At 41.3% G+C, this 20006-nt stretch overlaps 3 protein-coding genes across 3 annotated transcripts in view; 2 read left to right on the top strand and 1 right to left on the bottom strand.

Annotated features, from left to right (window-relative positions):
* The window catches only part of ptprk (protein tyrosine phosphatase receptor type K), an 89788-nt gene extending 87556 nt beyond the window's left edge, over positions 1–2232 (top strand). Inside the window, 2 exon segments of the mRNA XM_079474297.1 lie at positions 604–739; positions 1093–2232. Coding sequence (XP_079330423.1) covers positions 604–739; positions 1093–1146 — 190 coding nt within the window. The 3' untranslated portion in view covers positions 1147–2232.
* Positions 2233–2391: 159 nt separating this feature from the next.
* themis (thymocyte selection associated) lies at positions 2392–9019 on the top strand. The gene is made up of 6 exons (XM_079474295.1): positions 2392–2623; positions 3370–3507; positions 3914–4375; positions 5092–6161; positions 8149–8242; positions 8364–9019. The coding sequence occupies exons 1-6, from the start codon at positions 2533–2535 to the stop codon at positions 8543–8545; spliced, it is 2037 nt and encodes a 678-aa protein (XP_079330421.1). The 5' UTR covers positions 2392–2532; the 3' UTR covers positions 8546–9019.
* Positions 9020–9092: 73 nt separating this feature from the next.
* Positions 9093–11701, bottom strand: mmachc (metabolism of cobalamin associated C). The gene is made up of 4 exons (XM_079474296.1): positions 11502–11701; positions 11030–11227; positions 10789–10941; positions 9093–10294 (listed from the first exon to the last, which is right to left on the bottom strand). Exons 1-4 carry the CDS (start codon positions 11589–11591, stop codon positions 9962–9964), a joined length of 774 nt encoding a protein of 257 aa, XP_079330422.1. The 5' UTR covers positions 11592–11701; the 3' UTR covers positions 9093–9961.
* Between the last annotated feature and the right edge of the window lie 8305 nt (positions 11702–20006).

The following is a 20006-nucleotide window of genomic DNA, read 5'->3' as shown; positions in this document are numbered from 1 at the left end:
GTAGAAGTAACATGAGCTGCAGCTGATATCACTTCAGGACAGGGCAGGCTATATAAGGAACACGTCTCATTGTTCCTGTAAAACCCTACTGCTTATAATAATAACAGAAATAAGTAAACAAGTGCACTGAGTGGTATGTGTCCTGAAAGTGCGCTAAACTACTGAAGGTGTCAGAATGAAGGATCGGTCCGGATGAGGTTATGGACACTAAACTAGCTTCTTTTAATATTGTATGTTTTTATATTACGCATATATATATGTATATTTAATTTGTTTATTTTTAGATGTTTGTATTTATTAGTAATTGTTGTAAGTTTCTCGCCCGATAACATCTGGCAAAGAGACTACAAATGAAAACTAGCCTCTAGCTAATTTAGGGTGCATTTACGTCCCTGGATGTGTATTAATATACATTGTCTCTTTTGAAGAAAAAACCCTCAAAAATAATAATAATGAGGTTGTCCGGTGAAAGATCACCATGGGAGTTATTTTATTCACGGCTAAATTCTTCTTCTTTATTTAACTAATAATAAGGACCACTGAAACCAAACCCTCTGTACCCGTGCCTGCTCTCTTTATCCGTCTCTCTTCACATGTGTGCAGGAATGGAGGAGGCCGCAGCGGGATGTTCTGTGCTGTCAGTATCGTGTGCGAAATGATCAAGCGTCAGAATGTAGTGGATGTTTTTCATGCTGTCAAGAGCCTGCGGAACAGCAAACCCAACATGGTGGACAGTCCGGTATTTAACCTTCCCTTCACATGGTTGATTATTTATACCTCCGATCTTTATCATCAGCTCCGTCCTTGTGTTTAACCTCATGACTTTATATCATGATATCTTTAGTCAAGTCATTAACATTCATCAAGCACATTTGAAAGCAAGTAGAAGTAAATAAATATAAATAAGAATATTTTGACAGAGGAAGAGAGAGATGTTTTGTAGGTTGTTGTGGTTTTTGAGAGCTTCACCACATCCTTTGCTCAGTTTACACCTGCACTCACATTGAAGTATCATCGTATGTGTTTCTATAAAGTTTTCTACATCACATTCACTGGATTCATCTGGATTGAAAGTGTGATTTGATTTTATAGGAGCAGTATCGTTTCTGTTACGACGTTGCCCTGGAGTTCATCGAGACCTCGTAATGAAGATCTGTGATGGATCATCTCAGTTTCTCATCGAGACGACGCACGATCTCATCTTCAACGTTCGACATCTATGTGCCGTATTAATGTCTCCGTTTGTGATTTCACCATGTCCAGGTTCTCGAGATTGAAGTGCCGGTCCTGTTATTTTTCAGAGACACTGTTGTTGTTGTTGTTGTAGTTCTTTTGCTGAGTTTATTTTGTGCAGCCACGTGAAACAGTACAGGCCGAGCTGTTTGCATGCTGAACTCGTCTCTGTTTTCTATCACACACCTTAATAAAGAAATGAGTACTTGTGTAGATATTTTGAAAGGGATTTTTCACCTTCATCCGTAGATGAAATGCAGGTGTACGTATAACTCTAATGGCTGGCTTCTTATGTCTTTATTATTTTTGTTGTGTAGCAGGTGATGACCATAAGCCAAAGACTTGTGTAAATATGTGTATAGGAATGAAGCGCATTGTTTGTATTTATTGTTTTCTTGCATTTTTGAAAGCTTAAAACAATCATGATCGTTTCCATTTATCCTAAATTTAAGTTTTAAACACGTTGTACATTTATATGTATCAGACTGATTGAAGTAGGGTTATTTTTAGTTGTATTTGAATAGTTTTTTTATTCAACTCTTTTTTTTTTTATGTGGTTTGTTTTACGTATTAATTGTATATTTTTCTTTACTGAAGAGGAACTCTGAATGAAAGGAGAAAAGCTCTATTTTTTCTGATGTTTTCACATTTGTATTGTGCTGGAAATGAAACAAACAATGAAGTGTACGCATTCAAATATATACAGTATTAGACTCTAGTGTATTTAGGATCAAAGCCAATTTTAAAAGAAGGTTACAGACGATGTTGTTGCGGAACGGACATTTTTTAGAAAGAGAAGAAGATCCATCATGTGAATGAAGTTCTGTATTTTTCTCTGTAGTTGTTGGCTTTATGGCTGTAATACAATGTCAAATATTCAAAATACTTTGAATAAAAAATGTGTTACAGAATGTTTACTGATATGTTTCAATGTTTGTTGCTATAAACGTGCTTTAGATTTTTAACGTTTTATGTCAAATAAATATGTAAATAATTGAGTTTGTTATGGTGTTAATAGATTGTGGTGCCAGTGTTTGATTTGACTTTGTGATATTTAGTCCGGTGGAGGATGTGGGATTTGTGTAATTGTGCAGAATCGGCGGAGCGTTGTCGCATTGAGTTGTGGTCTGCTAGTTGTGCTTGGCTTCCGGTTCTTCTGTACACAATGCTTCAAAGTTCATACTTCACAATTCTCAGTTAAACCAGCATTTGCATTCAGGAGTTTCGCTTTAATCCTTTAGCTTGATGGACACCCGCAGCTCATAGAGTCCACTCTCAGTTGTTTGAAGAAAACTAAAAATGGCTTTGACGCTGCATGAATTCACACAATGTGTGAATCTGAAAACTTTACCACGGGTTCTCCAGATTCAGTCAGGAATCTATTGTCAAGGTAACAAAGCGTGCCTCCATCTATCAAATAATAACTCTGATCCTTCATTCTAGCACAGAAGATCGGTTTGTTTGTAAATGTACTTTTCTTCTGAGAAGTGTGCACTGAGAATCTAACACTGCTCTTTGTTTTTTATAATTCATTTCTTTTTTATGAATTTAATCCAGCAGGTTAAAAATTAATGTAAAGTTCACGGTAACAAGGGTTCAAGTTTAAATAAATTTTTATTACAATCTTGTTTAATGAAAGTGCTGCACATAAAATAATCCAAAAACAATTGACAAAAAACACATTTACAAAAAGAAATGTTTTTAACATCTATGATTAAAAGTTTATATTGATAAACATGTCGCAGAGGTGTGTTTAACATTTGAAATAGATCAAGAACGAAGACAAAAGACCGTGCTAACACTGTTAGTGTAAACCATTAGATAAAGTCTAACCACATGCTCTCTGGCTGAAATGTTCTAAGAATCCTAATCATAGTTATAATACAAGAATAGTTATAATACAGTATTATAACTGTAATGTATTATAAATATGATGTGACTGCAATGTAAATGAAATCTCTGCTAAAAATACAATAAAGCCATCAGAGAAATTCTTCCATTACAACATGTGTGTTCTGCATCGTCTTCCAGTAAATTTATTGGTTCTGTTGGCTCCCATTTGCAATTCCAATTTCTCAGATGTTTTTGAACAGAAAATACTGCTTTGTGTTGAGGCTGTTGTGTTATGTGTTTCAGGCTGTGTGTATGAGATGTTTGGAAGAGAATGTTCTCTGTCGACAGGAGATCTGCTGAAAATCATTGACATCACAGTGACAGGGTTCACTGCCATCAGCTCCAGTGATGCTCACATCGATCTTCCACTCGACTATCCTGGTACTGAGATACACAATCTCTCATTTCAATGCGGAAAGAGATTGTGTTTGTGTGCGTTTGCATGCGTGCAACCACATTAATCCTTTAAAAGAAACAATTGCATAGTTCCACCGTTAAAGTCTTACTGATAAACTCTTTGGGGCGGTTTCCCGGACAGGGATTAAAAGAAGACAGGATTGGGCTTCTGTTAAATTCGGATATTTAAATTGTTTTTAAAACATACGTTTACAAAAAAACATCACTGGTGGGCGTCTTGAGAGAAAACACTCACACTGATATATTTTAAGATATGTCAGTGCAACTTGTTTTCGATTCGCATTAAATTAGTCTGGGACATGCATCCACATGATTTATGTTTTCATCATTAGTGGTGTTTCACTTAGTGTTCTTATACTCTGTGTGACAGGTCTGTTTAAACTGATAGCCGACAGTGAGCCGTACAAAGCCATCGAAGAAATCGTAGAGTCGGTGAAGATCAGTTCTCACAGGTTGGGTCAGCCTGCGTTCATCACCCGCTCAGACATACAGCTCCCGAATGGACTCATTAGACAGAGAGATGCGTTCAAAATCACGGACGTCAACATTCGACCTGATGGAGGTCATGTGAACTGCGAGCTTCTTCACAGAGAACCAAAGTTGTGCTTCAGTCTGAGTTTCTGTCAGCAGGGTAACTTCGTGGAGTGTGAAGACGATCAGTTTTACACGCTGAAGGAGATAGCACACTGGAAGATCTCTAAAGGCCGGACGAGATCGGTTTCTCAGGTCAAAGATCTGTTTAAGAAAGACTTTTTATTTTCCCGCTTGTTGGAGAACGTGTGTGGAGAGTTGATCTTGACTCCTGTCTATGAGCTGAAAGCCGTTACAAGACGTAAGTGGAACCGCCGCCTCATTTGTGTTCTTACCAACATGATGATAGTCAAATAAAACGGTCTAATAATAAAAAATCCATACAGTTACAAACATAAAAACGTATTGTTTGTTCCACAAAGCAGAATTATGATGACTTAAAGTTCACTTTTTAGTCTATTGGCATTTTTCTTGTGTGAAAGATAAATTAAAAAAAAAAGTTAAATTTGACTTTAGTGAACTGTAGAAAGCATTACTAATAAAAATCATACTTGATTTCAACAACATTCTCTGAAAATATCTAGAAATGTGGAACATGAAGTTCATTAATATTATGTCTCTGAACTCAACTCAACTCATATTATACCATGGTCTGTTTGAATACTCGATTCTGATTGGCTGGAAGGTGTGTATTAAAACCAGTTTGATCAATGTAGGAAGTTAAATGACAAAAATGACCATCATCTGATCAATCATTTCACTATAAACATCAATGACAGCTTTAACTTGTTTTAAACTTGGCAAATGGTATAAGCGGGATAATCCACGGCTAGGTGTGCATGTAAGGATTTGAATGCCCTCCACGAACGCACAAGTAGCCATCCATTGTTTGTCGTGGCTAGAGAAGTCAATTGAAATGAATGCAATTATGTATGAACCAACATTGTGTAAGCTGCTTCATTTGACCATAAAGAGTTTATTTCACTGGGACATTTGATCCTTCATTTCATCCCGCAGTGAGCCAGAAGGTTTTGCTTATCCCGTCGAATTTGGACGTGGAGGTGATGGAAGTTACAGAGCAGTTAGGCTGTGATTCTTTCGAGAAGCATTTCTCTCTGAAGGACGTCTACAAGCGTCCTGCTGAGTTGTTCCCGGTCGTGGCTGAGCTGTCATGCGTGACTTCATTCAAACTTTCACCTGAGCTGAACTCTCTGGTTCGTTCCGATCAGGTGATCATTCATCATTCTTACAGTCCCAAACGAATCTTGGCCTCAGAAATGTGTAGCGAATCTCCCAGACACTTTTTCATTCTGGAGTCCTACAACGGACGCCTGAAACGCAGGCCACGGAGGTTCCCCACCGCCTACGACCTGGAGCGCGCTCGCAGTGAGATGGAGGAGATACACGTCGTGGCCACCAGAGAGTTTGAGTCCGAATGTGTCGGGCTAGCTTCCGTTCACGCCGGAGATGAGTTTGTAGTGATGAAAGGAAAACGATGTGAGATTTCACACGATGGGGCAGAGAAGCCTGAAGATGCTTTTGAATGTCTGAAGGTCAGAGATAAAGAAAAAGAGCTGGAGGTGAAGGAGTCTGTGCGCCTCCCCATGTATTTGGAGGGTGGATTTGTTGAGCTGGTTAGCGACAAACGACAGTACACCATTGCAGAGATATGCCGATGGTTCCCGCTGCCCTTTAATGTCAATGTGTCCATGCGTGACCTCTCTCTGAAGGTGGACGTTTTGGCCGGAGTGCCCGGTCTGTGCATTGAGGAGGAGATCTCTGACCCCTGCCTCCTCGTGTCCACCTTCGACCTCTCAGAGATGATGGCAGTGCCTGTAAACCGTACGGACTTAACCCTTAAAATCAAACAGCCGTGGACTGGCGAGAGTCTGGCGCGCAATGGGATTTCAGCCGTAGAGGAGATCTCAGAGGACTGTTACTTAACCCTGAGGAGGTACGCTGTTGCTACCGTGACAGCCCCTCCAAGACCTCCGAAAAAGTCCAAGAATCCTCCTCCACGGCCTCCCAGGATCCTCTCATCCAGATCTGATCAAACGCATGCCAAGGACTCCAGCTGCTCTCCAAAGGTAACATTCATTTTTGCACAATTATAGGAATTCAATCGTGACTAAGATCCAAAAGAAATAAACTGTTATGTTTTAGCATCTCCTCAAGTAGTTACCCTTTTCCAAGAACACACACACAAACTGACAGCATGACAAGACACATGAAAACTGTCATAAAAGTCGAGGTTATCACATAATTAAAAAAACTATTTCCTAAATACATGTAGAAATATGACTGTTGTGTGAATCTGAAACAAACAGAGCATCTTTTCACTTATTTTCACCTGTTTCTACAATTTTCATTTTCTGCAAATAAATGCATTATATTTTTGGAAGTAAAAATGATTATTTGACCTGAACACAGACCTATAAATAGTACATTTTAAAATCAGAAAACGGTCTCAGAAATGTTTTTCTGCCGCTGTACATACTGTATATATACGAAGAGTTTGGTTCCAAATGGAGATAATGTCAAAAATCATGTTTTTTTATTGTGTATTCCAATTAATATCAATCTGCAAAACTGCAGTTGGTTTGTTTTGATTTGAGCCATAATAACTCAAGCAATAACAAAAGGAACAAAAAACATGTGAACGTAATTAAAAACATGATTTTTGAAATGATCTCCTTTTGGCACCAAACTCTTCCTATATAATGTATTAAAAGCATAAGCTGGAAAAGTTCTAAACACCGTTTTATATTCGACTAACACTAGTTTTATTCAATGCTGAAGACCTTTGTTGGATGCTTAGGACAGTCAATCAGAATCAGGTTTTCTGGTTTCCTGTGACTAAAATAAATGTTAGAGCTGTCGAAACTGAAAACAGCTCTCATCTTAAAATAAACCAGCGCCCTTGTTTTGTCCCCAAATGCACATCAGTGACCTTAACTAAAGCCTAGTCCTGGTTTAACCTAATCCCCGTCTGTTAGAGATCTCACGCACAGATGTTTCAAGTCATTTATTTTTTATTGCATACGATCACATTTAACATTATAATCAGATGCTTGAATGAATAAATCTGCTGTAATAATGATCAAGTTATTTTGTGAATGTTAATCTCATATACTGTAAAGCAGAGCGTTCCCTCGCTGTTACCCTTTGAAACACATGCAATGTGCAAATAAAAAACGTTGAGAAATATAAACACAATGTAATCAAAGTTCAATTCAAACACTGCGAACAACTAGATGTTCAGAGGGAAACAGATAGAAGTGTAATAAAATGAACTGATGCTGGAGTTTCACAATGTGATTGAAACACGGCTCATACAGTCACTCAATATCCACATGAACGCTGGAAAACAATTTAAAGCATAAAGTAACATGACGCGGGAAATGTTGGCTCATCGTAGGCGTAATTTGCGGGTGGGACAGATGTCCCCAGACTCCCCACCACTTTTTGGAAGAAATTAAGAAATGCTTGCGGAAGGGCCGTGAACATCTAAAAGTCGTGAAAAACAACACAATTTCTTGATGAGGACGACAGAGAGCCACGATTCCAGAAACGATAGCCAATATGATCAATATTCCCAAAGAGTTATTACAGAAACAATGTATTCAATTATTAATTGGTTTTGTCCCCATCACTTTTCAAAATAAAGTTACGCCAATGGGCTCTTTCAACACACACAAAGCATAATCTGTATGATCTAAAAGCGATCGTTCACCGAAGAATGAAAATCAACTCTTTTCACACACAAAGACGATTTTACTGCATTCGTTTTAATGATGTCTTTAAGTATATGTTGTGTTGCTGTCTATGGGGGTCAGAAAACTTTTTATTTTCATTTGTGTTCTAAAGAAGGTTTGAAATAATTCATTACAGGACTTTCATTCTTTTGACCCTCTCTTTCATAATAGTTTGATATAATTGTGCCAAAGCAAAAATGTTATTTAATAAAAGTAAATGCTGTTTAAAAGTCATGTCAGAGGGAAGCTGCACGATAAAATGACATTCGCTGAAGATGATCATCAGGTCTCATGTATAAACTGCTATCTTATGTTTCAGAATCTTCACATTAAACCTTTTAAGCGAGAAGAAAGCAGTGACTCCAGACATGATAAAGACCCTCTCATCACTCCTAATGCCTCCATAGAGAAAAGTAAGAAAGACCCATTTCCCTAACTCTGTGTTCTAGGTTTCAATCTAAAGTTGGGGAGCAAGAAACAAGTGTCCTCACTACACCGACGGTTAAAATAGTGATTGTGTGTTTGATTCCTCAGCTCTTGCTAAAGGTGGAAGTCTGGACAACATATCCACTAAAAGAAATGAAGACGAGGATGAAGACGACGACAAGCACGATTACGAATACATAGATGAAGATCAGCTGGCGAACATCAGGAAGACGAATCCCAAGCAATCCGTTAGCATATGTGTGAAAACAAAACCCAGTAACACAATATAAATACACAATACTAAGAGTTCACTTGACATAGCAAGACTGTTTTAACCAAACAGAAATCACACAAATATGTACATGGAAGATCAATTATTTATTATCAATATGGTTTAATATTATAATACCATAATGTAAAAGCTCTGTAAGACATGAAGCTTTTGAGGTATGCTCGATGCATATATATATATATATATATACACACACACAGTATGATGTTTTTGTCTGAGGATTAAAGTATATTGTGATTCTAATATCAGCATAATGATTTATTTCTTAAATACAATTATTTCATTTTACCTTCCGCTAAAAGTCACTTGGATGCCACTGTATGTAAATGTTTTCAGCTGAATATGGGAGACCTCCACACTTGTTCATTTATGTTGGTTGAAAGCAGTATTTTAGCTTGTTACGTTTATCTTGGATTGGTATTGCAATGCCCTCTTTATAAAGTCATAGACATTAAAACATGCGTGGAATTTTAAATCACACAGAGGTTTCTTGTGGAGAAACATATTTCTTAGTTTAGTCACTGTATTCTGACAGGCTAACATCAAATAAAGGACCTGATAGATGAATATTTATCATTATATATATCCTACGACAGTACACAGAATCTGCCCCACCACACCGGTTATTATTCGAGCAAGTATCATTTCACTTCTGAAGACATTTAAGAGCCACTGGGATCGTAAGGATTAGTTTTATGATGGCAATTTGTCCTTTGCGGAACTTAACTGGGGCACTCACCAATGCCAGAGCCAAGCTAGAAAGAGCCTGAACATCTTTCAAAATGACTCCCATTGTGTCCGGCTGAAGAAATTATCACCTGGGATGGATGGAGTTCATTGTGGATTCAAATTATTTTTTTCATAATTTTCTGCATTTATTATTATTATTATGAGTGTCGCTTTTTAATTTAACAAAACTTTGCCTGTTTAATGATTTTTGGGTTGTGAATTATTAAGGGGGTTAAAAAGCATACATTTACAAAAAGCTTTCTTAATTGTAGAACACGTTTTGTAAAAGATTGAGAAAAGTTGATGAAAAATCTTTTTTGGCTGAACTATTCCTTTAATCTAAAGCCCTGTCTGTGAAATCAGGCCTACAATATTACAAACCAGTAATAAACTCTACTCAACTAAAAAGGTAAAAAAAACAAGTATATACTAAGACAATGGCACAAATATCACACTGGCATTACTAATGTTGCTTGTCCACAGACCTTTAATCTGAATGCTTTGTTTTTTAATAATATTTCATGTTTTAGTGTCATCAACATCAACACTTAAGGCATCCTCTGAATACAATTCCGGGTTAGGATAACTGCTTGAACATCTTTTCCTGTCCCGGAGTCTCTTGTATGTCACTGAGAATTACTTTGAGTACAGATGAGGAAAGATGACTGTATTAATAAGGGTCTGCTCAGCTCTGTTTGTCTGTGGAGTCAGTGTCACTCTTCGGCATGAAGCCCCAGTGTCTCAACAGCGCCCCCCGCTGCGCTGGAGGAGTTATGAAATACTCTTTCTGTCGAGGTGAATAACGTTCCTCTGCAGGTATGATGTCCCTATAACTCCAGTCCTGCCAGCGGAAGTTAAATCTCTCTAGCAGTTCGATTCTGTCCTCCTGTCTGCTCACACAGTCTACAGGATCTTTCTGCTGAACTTCATCTCCCAGCAGCACATCTTTTAAGATCAGCAGAGCTCGTATAGCAAACCAGCCGCCCAGCCTGGGGTGAATACACACTCCAAACATCTTCTGTATAAAACAAACATGCAAAAGAACATGAAGACCTTTCTCCCAAATTAAAATATTTGTTTTTATTTGGTACAAACTGGTCAAAATAACAAAAAAGATGCCATGTTTGCAGGTCTTAAATATGCAGTCTTTTCTCTCAACAGGTATTGGTCTGGCTTTTGTTGAAACTAGTAACTTTGTATTAGCTCCTATTGTACTATTGCTCCTGTATGACATATCGCTTATTACTCCCTGAACTCTCTGTAAGTCGCTTTGGAAAAAAGCATCTGCTAAATGACTCAATGTAAATGTAAAGCATCAAATACTGAAAAGAAAACAAGTTCACAATACGAATGTTTGCACATGTATTTTAGTTTTAGATTGAATATGAATTTATGATGGAATAAGCTAGAGTTTATACATCCTGGTTTCATATTGTTGTCCCTTTCACAGCACTGCTCCGTAAATATAAACAGATATAATAGATTTAGTGTGTCTGGAGGTCTTTCACCTACTTTGTCAAGCCATGGAGGATTGTGGATGTCTGATTTCTGGTAGTAGAACGCTGCTCCGGACACATGTGCAGCTGTCTGGGCGAGAAACTTGGGTCTCCTACTGGGCAGCAGCTCATAATCATACATCACATCCACACACTGATGTGGACAACACTGAGGCATAGATTCGTGAAAAGGGAACCAAACAACTGAGATACATGTCAGGAAAGCAGTGTATGATAAAGTCATGTATGTGACCTACCAGAGAGACACAGGAGGAGATCGTCTGAGTGACACACTCGTCTATCGGGTCTCTGGTCCCTTCACAGCCGTCACTCTGTAGGTAAGGCAGGAAAACCTTCTCAAACATGGACGGTGTGCTAAGGATCATTACTGCCAGACTGTCAGCTGCATATGAAAGATGATGGACTTCAGATGTCAAGGCATTGTACCACCCAACCTGTAACAAGAATCATCAAATATTCATGACAATTCGTTTCATGTTCATAAACACTGATAACAGAAGTGCGGTGTACCTCGCCAACGATGTAAATGTAAACATGATTGTTTTTCTTACTAGTACATGTTTCTGTCGTTTTTGATAATATAGATACATTAACGGCAAAGAGATTTTCTTCACATTTACAGGATTAAAATTACTCGTCTTTTAGCTGAAACATTCATGCATTAACGTGTTAAATAAACAGTGTCCTTTATTTGCTTAAGAAAACTACCTTGAAAGGATAGATTTCGCAACCTTTAACTTTAAAAGACTCCCTCAAATCTCTTAAAACCTCCGGCACGACATCAGCGTGATCCGCCATCTTTCATCTTCTTCTTCTTCATCATCAACACAGCGAACTGCAGATCACAGCGACACCTGCTGCTAAACAACACGCGTTACACTCTTAACTTGATTGCTTTCTTTAATACTTCACGACCCTATTTTCTTTATAATATATAGCTTTTTTTGCATTATCTGTTTAATGATCACGTATGTATATTTGTGCAAACCTTTTTACGCAGGAAAGCTTTATAATTACCATTGGATTATCTTTATAACTCACATACAAACAAACAAACATAAATTAAGAGAGCACACCAAATGTGCCTTTAATCGGCATTCATCAGGATTACGGCCATTTTCGCGAACGTTCTTTTGAGCCGGTTCTTTTCACTGGAGTCACTGGAGTCTGCGGTTCAGAAAGGTGAGGTCACGCTTAAGATAAAGTCGCATCTACACGGTAACAATCCTCTTGTAAAGGCGAATTGTGAATTAAAACAAAAAAATTCCAATAACCAATTTTTTTATTATTATGAAACAGTTAAACAGCATGAAAACTTCATATAAAATCCTCCATTGTGTATAATTTAATAAAATGTTTTTAATGTCATTTGATACGGAACATGATTCTGAATCAAAATAAAACTTTCCCACTAAACGATTATCTTATAGCAACATTTTTAAAAGTTGAACACACTTATCCTCTTGTTAAGCCAGACGTCACACCGTATATATATATATATATATATATATATATATATGTAGGCTATATTTTTTTATTGAACAATTATTTGTATACAAAACAACATCGCATTACAAAACATTGTTGTATAGAAAATACAGTCCATGTGCATAAAATAAATACAATTATAATAAAACCATAACAAAACAAAATTATAATAATAACATATACAAATAAAATAAACAAATGATAATTAATTAAACAAGGGTCTATGGTTTTTCTAGAATATGTCACACCATACACTCCTGTTCAATTTCTCATTAATGCAATTATCTAATCAACCAATCACATCTTTGGGATGTGGAGGAACATGAGCTGTGAGCCCTGGATGTGCATCCCACAAATCTCCATCAACTGCAAGATGCTATCCTATCAATATGGGCCAACATTTCTAAAGAATGCTTTCAGCACCTTGTAGAATCAATGCCAAGTAGAATTAAGGCAGTTCTGAAGGGTCAAACACAGTATTAGTATGTTGTTCCTAATAATCCTTTAGGTGAGTGTATATGAAGGCCATATGCCGTTTCCGGATCCTAATGCTCAGATTGCATAGGCAAACAACAGCAACAATGCGAATATACACTTATTGTTTGCTGTAAAACCTTTATCACCATAACGAGATGTCCAGACAGCGGTTACTTTTCACAATGTGACTTTACAAGAGGATTGTTTCTGTACAACCCTGTGTAGACGCAGCATTGTTTTTAAGCGTAGATAGCATGACCTCCCTTTTCCGAACCGCAGATGGTGTGACTCCAGTGCCAATTCGGACTGAACCGTTCTAAACAATTTGCGTCTCCATTATGCACTTAATCACAAATATATACTTGAATTACTTATTTTCTGGCTTGTCTATCTGACTCGAAATAAAACATTATATTATTCAGTTAGTCAAGAGTACTGAAGTGAAGTGGGTGAAGAGGGTGAACTGATGCTGTCCTAACGTTATGCTTAGATCATATAGTTTCTTTAAAACACTGATGAAGAATAATTATGTATTTTATGTCTTTAAGACTTAAATTATCATAGTTTGCTGCACATCACTGTGCCTGTATTTGGGTGCTTTTGTTGCAAAACTGTAAGAAACATGTCAGATCATGAGGATGATTTGTTTACTGACAGAAGTTATGATTAATGATTTATACATTTTGTGCTGACTGCTAAGCCTGAATGTAGTATTTTCATACCAAGCCGAGTGGCGAGTGATTACGTCAGGGTGTAAAATAATCGTTAAATTAGTCTTTTGAACCGATTCATTGAAACGAACTGTCCGAAAGACCCGGTTCACAGAAAAGAGCGGGACCTCTACCATTTTATTTCAGTGTTTGTTGAAATCAAACAAAAGCAGCAGGTGTAATCGGTTCAACTCGCTCTGCTCTGCGCGTGCCTCCAACCAGCTTCGGTCGGGGAATGAGGTTTACACACTGCACAGCTCTTCACTAGCTGGCCTCCGTTTCACAGTTGACATAAACAAAATGTCCCTATGTTTTACTCCCCCTCAAGCCATCCTGGCTGAATATGACTTTCTTCTTGAAGAATAATGCAGTCAGAGTTTCCACTCCAGCTGGTTCAGAATGCAGCAGCACGCCTCGTCTTCCATGTGACACCCCTTCTCATGTCTCTTCACTGGTGAAGCCCGTATCAGATTCATGTCACTGATGTTTGGCTACAGGACTATGACTGGATCTGCACCGGCATACTTTCACACCCTACTACACTCCTCCACCCCCTCTCTTTCTCTCAACAGGTAGTGGTCTGGCTTCTGTTGAAACTAGTAACTTTCTATTAGCACCTATTGTATAATTGCTTCTGTATGACATATCGCCTATTGCTCTCTTTAAGTCACTTTGGATAAAAGCGTTTTCTAAATGACTAAATGTAAAACCAAGTATAATTTTTTCCCAAGTGGTAGAACGGGAGTGAACGAGGGGGGGCAACTTTTTGAAGCTCCAAAAACTGCATCCATCGATCAATGAAGTGCTTGACACGGCTCTGTGGTCTTAACAAAGGTCTTCTGAAGCCAATCCATGCGTTTGTTTAAGAGAAATATCCTTATTGACAGCCCTATTAATGTTGATGTCTAGCTTCCGTTATCCTTCGGCTGCACATGAACCTGAGCCTTGTTTTTGCGGCAAATGACAGTGACGAAAATTCTTAACACTGGCACATTTCTACAGGAGATACATTGCAAGTTCTTCTTTTCACACCCGTGCTCAGAAACTGGACGAAATCTCTGTCTTGGAACCCAGCTGTCATCAAGCCTTTCCATCAGCTCAAAAAAGCTTTCTGCAAAGCTCCTATCCTAGTGCATCCTAACCCTCGACTGAGCTTACTTAAAGAAAAGAGAAAATAAATATCCATCATTGGTAAACAATGTGAGCAATAGGCAATCAATACAAGATTCAAGATTCCTATCGTTCTAACAGATTTCATATTCTAACCTATAACCCTGCACATTCATGTTTAACACGGTTTTACAATATATATCACAATCAGCTTAAGATTTTAATATCATTAACCATTGACTTTCAAAATTAACTGGATCAAGAATTGTTTATCTAATAATGAGTTACCCTGGTTTTGGATCCCTAATCTATTCTTCAAACGTTGTGGTGGCCTTAAATGTTTATTGACCTGTAACTTTAAGTGTAGTAAGTTACCTATTAAACTGTTGAATTTTCATAAACAAGCCATAGGATCCTGGAAGATTGCCTTTAAGCATAATTTCTCCCCACACACGTGTATTCTTTGGAACAGTGAACATTTTTTTATTGAATGGGTGAATAAAAATATATTTATTGTTTCTGATTTGTTCAATGCTGATGGGAACCTTATTTCCTTTCCTGACTTTGTGTCTTTGAATGGTGCAACAATCTCACTAAAAGATTTTAATAAGGTGACTAAAAGTATTTCTGTCAGTTTAAAAACTTTCTTTAAAGCGCATTTATGTTATGGCTGTGTAAACAACTATTTTCCTATTGTAGTGGGATTGCCCCTTCAAGAGTTGTCTGCGTGGCCCCTTTAAAAATAGCAGGGCATTAAGTGGGTGGGTACATCAGGTAATCACGTAGCTATATAGACTCAGGCGAGTTAGGTGCTTCATGACCTAACTCTTTCTTCACTCCTCAAGAAAGGTCAGTTGTGGTCTGGTTAGAGCGTTGGGCTTGTGATCAGAAGGTTTGAATCTCAGTGCCAGCAGGTCATGACTGAAGTGCCCTTGAGCAAGGCACCTTACCCCTGATTGCTCTGCAGTAATGTGCCACTGTAAAAAAAACTACTTGTAAGTTGCTTTGGATAAAAGCGTCTGCCAAATAAATAAATGTAAATGTAAATGAAAGGTAGGTTCTGTTAAACTGGTGGCTCATAGATGGGAGGGAAATATAAATCTAGAAAGTGGGAATTAAACTTAATTCACATGTTTGCTTGGTGTAATTTTAGATTAGTCGGGTGCGTCCAGACATTGCTAGTGAGCATGTGTCTTACAGGTGAAAGGTATTATTATGTTTCCCTTACCCGGTTTGTGTGACTATAAATCTGAGCAAACGAAAATGTCTATTTGTTTTTCAGAAGTTGTTCAGGGTGCTGGTTAAAATATCGTTTCCAGTTTGGGACGCGGGATTCTCTTGTTGCATTGAACGCTCGGGATTGCATTGAATGCTCGCGATTGCCTTGACGTCTTCGATTGCCTGAACAACGCTCATGTTGGATGCGCTCTAAACCCGTGGCTGTTGACTGTGGCGCCTACGGGTTCGCTCATATCGCTGGCGTAATTTCATTGATTTGCATTTATTCGTTTTCTGTGTATTACGTTTAAATGTGTGTGTGTAATGGAGTTGAATTTAAATTGTGTTTGTTGGATTGCTTCATTGTATTATTATTATTAGGTGTTGTTTATTAACCAATTTATTTCGTTTTATTTCGTTATTCGGGTTGGTTGTATCCTTTCGTTGTCTTGCTTTACATTTATGCTGCTCTATTACGGAGTTGAGTAATTGTGGTTTATCTGTTTTGTTGTTCTTTTGACCTTGGTTTATTTGATGGGTGTTGAGTGGGTTTAAATTAATTATTATATTTTTTGGGGGTTTGGTTGGTTTGAAGTGTTTTTGATTTGTATTTATTTTGTTTTCTGAGTTGAGCGGTGAAATGTTTATGCAAAGACATAATGCCAAAGAAAGAAACCAACTTTAATTTATTTTGTGAATTGTTCTTTTTCCCAGCTCTGCCGCCATGTGTTGGAGTTTACCCCGGTGAACGAGAGGGTAATTTCCCTGTGCCTACGGGTTGGGGATAGGTCCTTCACTTTTGCTTGTGTCTACGGGCCAAACAGCAGTGTAGAGTACCCGACCTTCTTGGAGTCTCTGGGAGGGGTGCTGGAAAGTGCTCCGACTGGGGACTCCGTCGTTTTACTGGGGGACTTCAACGCCCATGTGGGCAACAAGAGTGACACCTGGAGGGGCGTTATTGGGAGGAACGGCCCCCCTGATCTGAACCTGAGCGTGTGTAGGGCTATTGGACTTCTGTGCTAGTCACAGTTTGTCAATAACGAACACCATGTTCAAGCATAAGGGTGTGCATCAGTGCACGTGGCACCAGGACACCCTAGGCTGTAGGTCGATGATCGACTTTGTGGTCATTTCATCTGACCTGCGGCCGTATGTCTTGGACACTCGGGTGAAGAGAGGGGCGGAACTGTCAACTGATCACCACGATGGCGGGGGAGGAAGCTGGACAGACTCGGCAGACCCAAGCGTACTGTAAGGGTCTGCTGGGAATGTCTGGCCGAGTCTCCTGTCAGAGAGATCTTTAACTCCCACCTCCGGCAGAGCTTCGACCTGATCCTGAGGGAGGCTGGAGATATTGAGTCCGAGTGGACCATGTTCTCCACCTCCATTGTCGAAGCGGCCGCTCGGAGCTGTGGCCGTAAGGTCTCCGGTGCCTGTCGAGGTGGCAATCCCCGAACCCGGTGGTGGACACCGGAAGTAAGGGATGCCGTCAAGCCGAAGAAGGAGTCCTATCGGGCCTGGTTGGCTTGTGGGACCTGAGGCAGCTGACGGGTACCGGCAGGCCAAGCGGACTGCTGCCCGGGTGGTTGTGGGTGCAAGAACTCGGGCCTGGTAGGAGTTTAGTGAGGCCATGGAGGTGTGCAGCTGATGACCTCAACTGGGGATGTCGTTGGACGGTGGAAGGAGTACTTCGAGGATCTCCTCAATCCCACAGTCACGTCTTCCACTGAGAAAGCAGAGGCTGAGGGCTCAGGGGTGGATTCGTCCATCACCCAAGCGTAAGTCACTCAGGTAGTCAAGAAACTCCTCGGTGGCGGATGAGATTCGCCATGAGTACCTCAAGTCTCTGGATGTTGTGGGGTTGTCTAGGCTGACACGCCTCTGCAGCATGGCATGGCGGTCGGGGACAGTGCCTCTGAGATGGCAGACCGGGGTGGTGGTCCCTCTTTTTAAGAAGGGGGACCAGAGGGTGTGTTCCACTTCTCAGCCTCCCTGGGAAAGTCTATGCCAGGGTACTGGAGAGGAGAATCCGGCCGATAGTAGAACCTCGGATCCAGGAGGAACAGTGTGGTTTTCGTCTGGGCAGTGGAACGCTGGACCAGCTCTACACCCTCTACAGGGTGCTGGAGGGTTCATGGGAGTTTGCCCAACCAATCCACATGTGTTTTGTGGATTTGGAGAAGGCATTCGTCTGTGTCCCTCGTGGCGTCCTGTGGAGGGTGTTGCGGGAGTATGGGGTCCGGGGTCCTTTGCTAAGGGCTGTCAGGTCCATGTACGACCGAAGCTGGAGCTTGGTTCGCATTGCTGGCAGTAAGTCAGACTTGTTCCCAGTGCATGTCGGACTCCGGCAGGGCTGCCCTTTGTCGCCGGTTCTGTTCGTAATTTTTATGGACAGAATTTCTGGGCGCAGCCAGGGGCCAGAGGGTGTCAGGTTTGGGGACAACACAATATCGTCTCTGCTCTTTGCGGATGATGTTGTCGTGTTGGCCCCTTCAAACCAGGACCTTCAGCATGCACTGGGACGGTTTGCAGCCAAGTGTAAAGCGGCTGGGATGAAAATCAGTACCTCCAAATCCGAGGCCATGGTCCTCAGTCGGAAAAGGGTGGCTTGCCCACTTCAGGTTGGTGGAGAGTTCCTGTCTCAAGTGGAGGAGTTTAAGTACCTTGGGGTCTTGTTTCACGAGTGAGGGAAGGATGGAACAGGAGATTGACAGACGGATCGGTGCAGCTTCTGCAGTAATGCGGTCGATGTACCGGTCTCCCCGGGCGCTGCAGTGATAGCTGCCCACTGCTCCGGGTGTATGTGTTTTCAAGACTTGCTGTGCGTGTGTTCACTACTCTACGGATGGGTGAAATGTAGAGGTCACAATTCAGGTATGGTTCACCATAACTGACAAATAGGTCACTTTCACCTTCAACATAATAGTGATTCCCTTTCTGTCGGTCTCTCGACGTTGTGTCGAACCGGATGGCTGTGTTCTGTAAGATCCAGCCAACACCTCGTTTGGTTCCCGTTCTGTGACCGCAGCGGCTACGGCCCTGCCGTCAGCGGCGGCGAGCAGCGAGGGTGATGTGGGGATTATCGTGAGCGTTAATCCGTCAGCCGGCCGGCTCACGGACCGCTTGCGCCCCGTCTCGCTTGTTTAGCAGTTCCCCAAGGATGGTCCTAAGCCATCTTATTCCTCAGCCACGCGCTCGGACACGAGCCGTGGAGATGAGGTGTCTCTTGCAACATCGGAGCGCGACCTGCTGACATCAGACTCTGGCGATTCCCTGAAGCTCCCTCCCTCGGGAGGTCGAGGCCACCTGGGGAGCTTGACCTAGACTCACCGTCCAGGGCATGTAAGGTCTCGACATCTCTGGTGTTGAGGCTGGCAGTGCCGTGGGCCAAGCTGCCACCACTCTTACGCCATGGCCATCCTGCAGGCCAGGGCGCTAAAGAGAGCCCCACGGGGTAAGACCGACCCAAGTAGTGCCGCCGCCGACTGGCCCTCCGGGGACCACGGTGGCAGCGCAGGCTGGGTCGGACGATGTCCACATCAGTGGCCCGGAAAGACGCCTCTGACTCAATCTTGCGCAGGTGGGCGATGTCGAGAAAGGACACTTTCCCGACTCCCCTCTCGCAAGGTCGGCTGATTGGTGGCGCTGTCAAGGACTGCTCCAGCAGCCTTTTGACAGTGTAGAAACGGACCGGCCTGCTGTGACCCGGCCGCCTTTTGGCCGTCGAGGTCTCGCACGTGGTCTGCCCCCAGCAGCCCCGGCCTTCTCCAGCGTCGACTCCGGTTCTGGTGCCCCCGCAGGTGGCCCCCCGGAGGAAGATGTCGAGAGAAGGACCACCTAGAGAGATTGAACCATCGGGCCCGACCCAGCATTGGTAGCTGGATGGTCGGACTGGGGCGGTCCCTGCCGCGTCCCAACACCTTCTGGGCCCCTTCGGGGGCCTAGTGCCCGCCTTCTCACAAGGAGAGGTCTCTCTCTGGGTCCCACTTGCAGCCGCTCTCACCCTCTGAAAGATGTTGTTTGGCAACTCGACGTTGCGTCGTGGCGGCACGCAATGGCGAGTATAAAGCAGCCCTCAGCACTCTCGCTTCGATGGTGCGTCGAGCTGCGCCATCGCCTGGCAGGTGATTTAGCGGAGCTGTTCTCCCCGGGTGGGACCAGCACTGCTAGTCATTGAACCAACCCCGCGGGTTGATGAAGCAGATCGTAG

This window comes from Barbatula barbatula, assembly GCF_947034865.1.
Source record: "Barbatula barbatula genome assembly, chromosome: 15".
Classification (NCBI taxonomy): Eukaryota; Metazoa; Chordata; class Actinopteri; order Cypriniformes; family Nemacheilidae; genus Barbatula; species Barbatula barbatula.
This window is presented reverse-complemented; position numbering and strand designations above follow the sequence as displayed.

Bases quoted from the DNA above. Each gene is read 5' to 3' on its own strand.
- mmachc (XM_079474296.1), bottom strand. From the start codon at position 11,591: ATGGCGGATCACGCTGATGTCGTGCCGGAGGTTTTAAGAGATTTGAGG. The intron at 10,942-11,029 runs GTAGGTCACATA...TCTATGCCTCAG, and splicing joins TCTCCTCCTGTGTCTCTCTG to TGTTGTCCACATCAGTGTGT. The intron at 10,295-10,788 runs GTAGGTGAAAGA...TGTTTTATACAG, and splicing joins ATCCTCCATGGCTTGACAAA to AAGATGTTTGGAGTGTGTAT.
- themis (XM_079474295.1), top strand. From the start codon at position 2,533: ATGGCTTTGACGCTGCATGAATTCACACAATGTGTGAATCTGAAAACT. The intron at 4,376-5,091 runs GTAAGTGGAACC...TTCATCCCGCAG, and splicing joins GCTGAAAGCCGTTACAAGAC to TGAGCCAGAAGGTTTTGCTT. The intron at 8,243-8,363 runs GTAAGAAAGACC...TTGATTCCTCAG, and splicing joins TAATGCCTCCATAGAGAAAA to CTCTTGCTAAAGGTGGAAGT.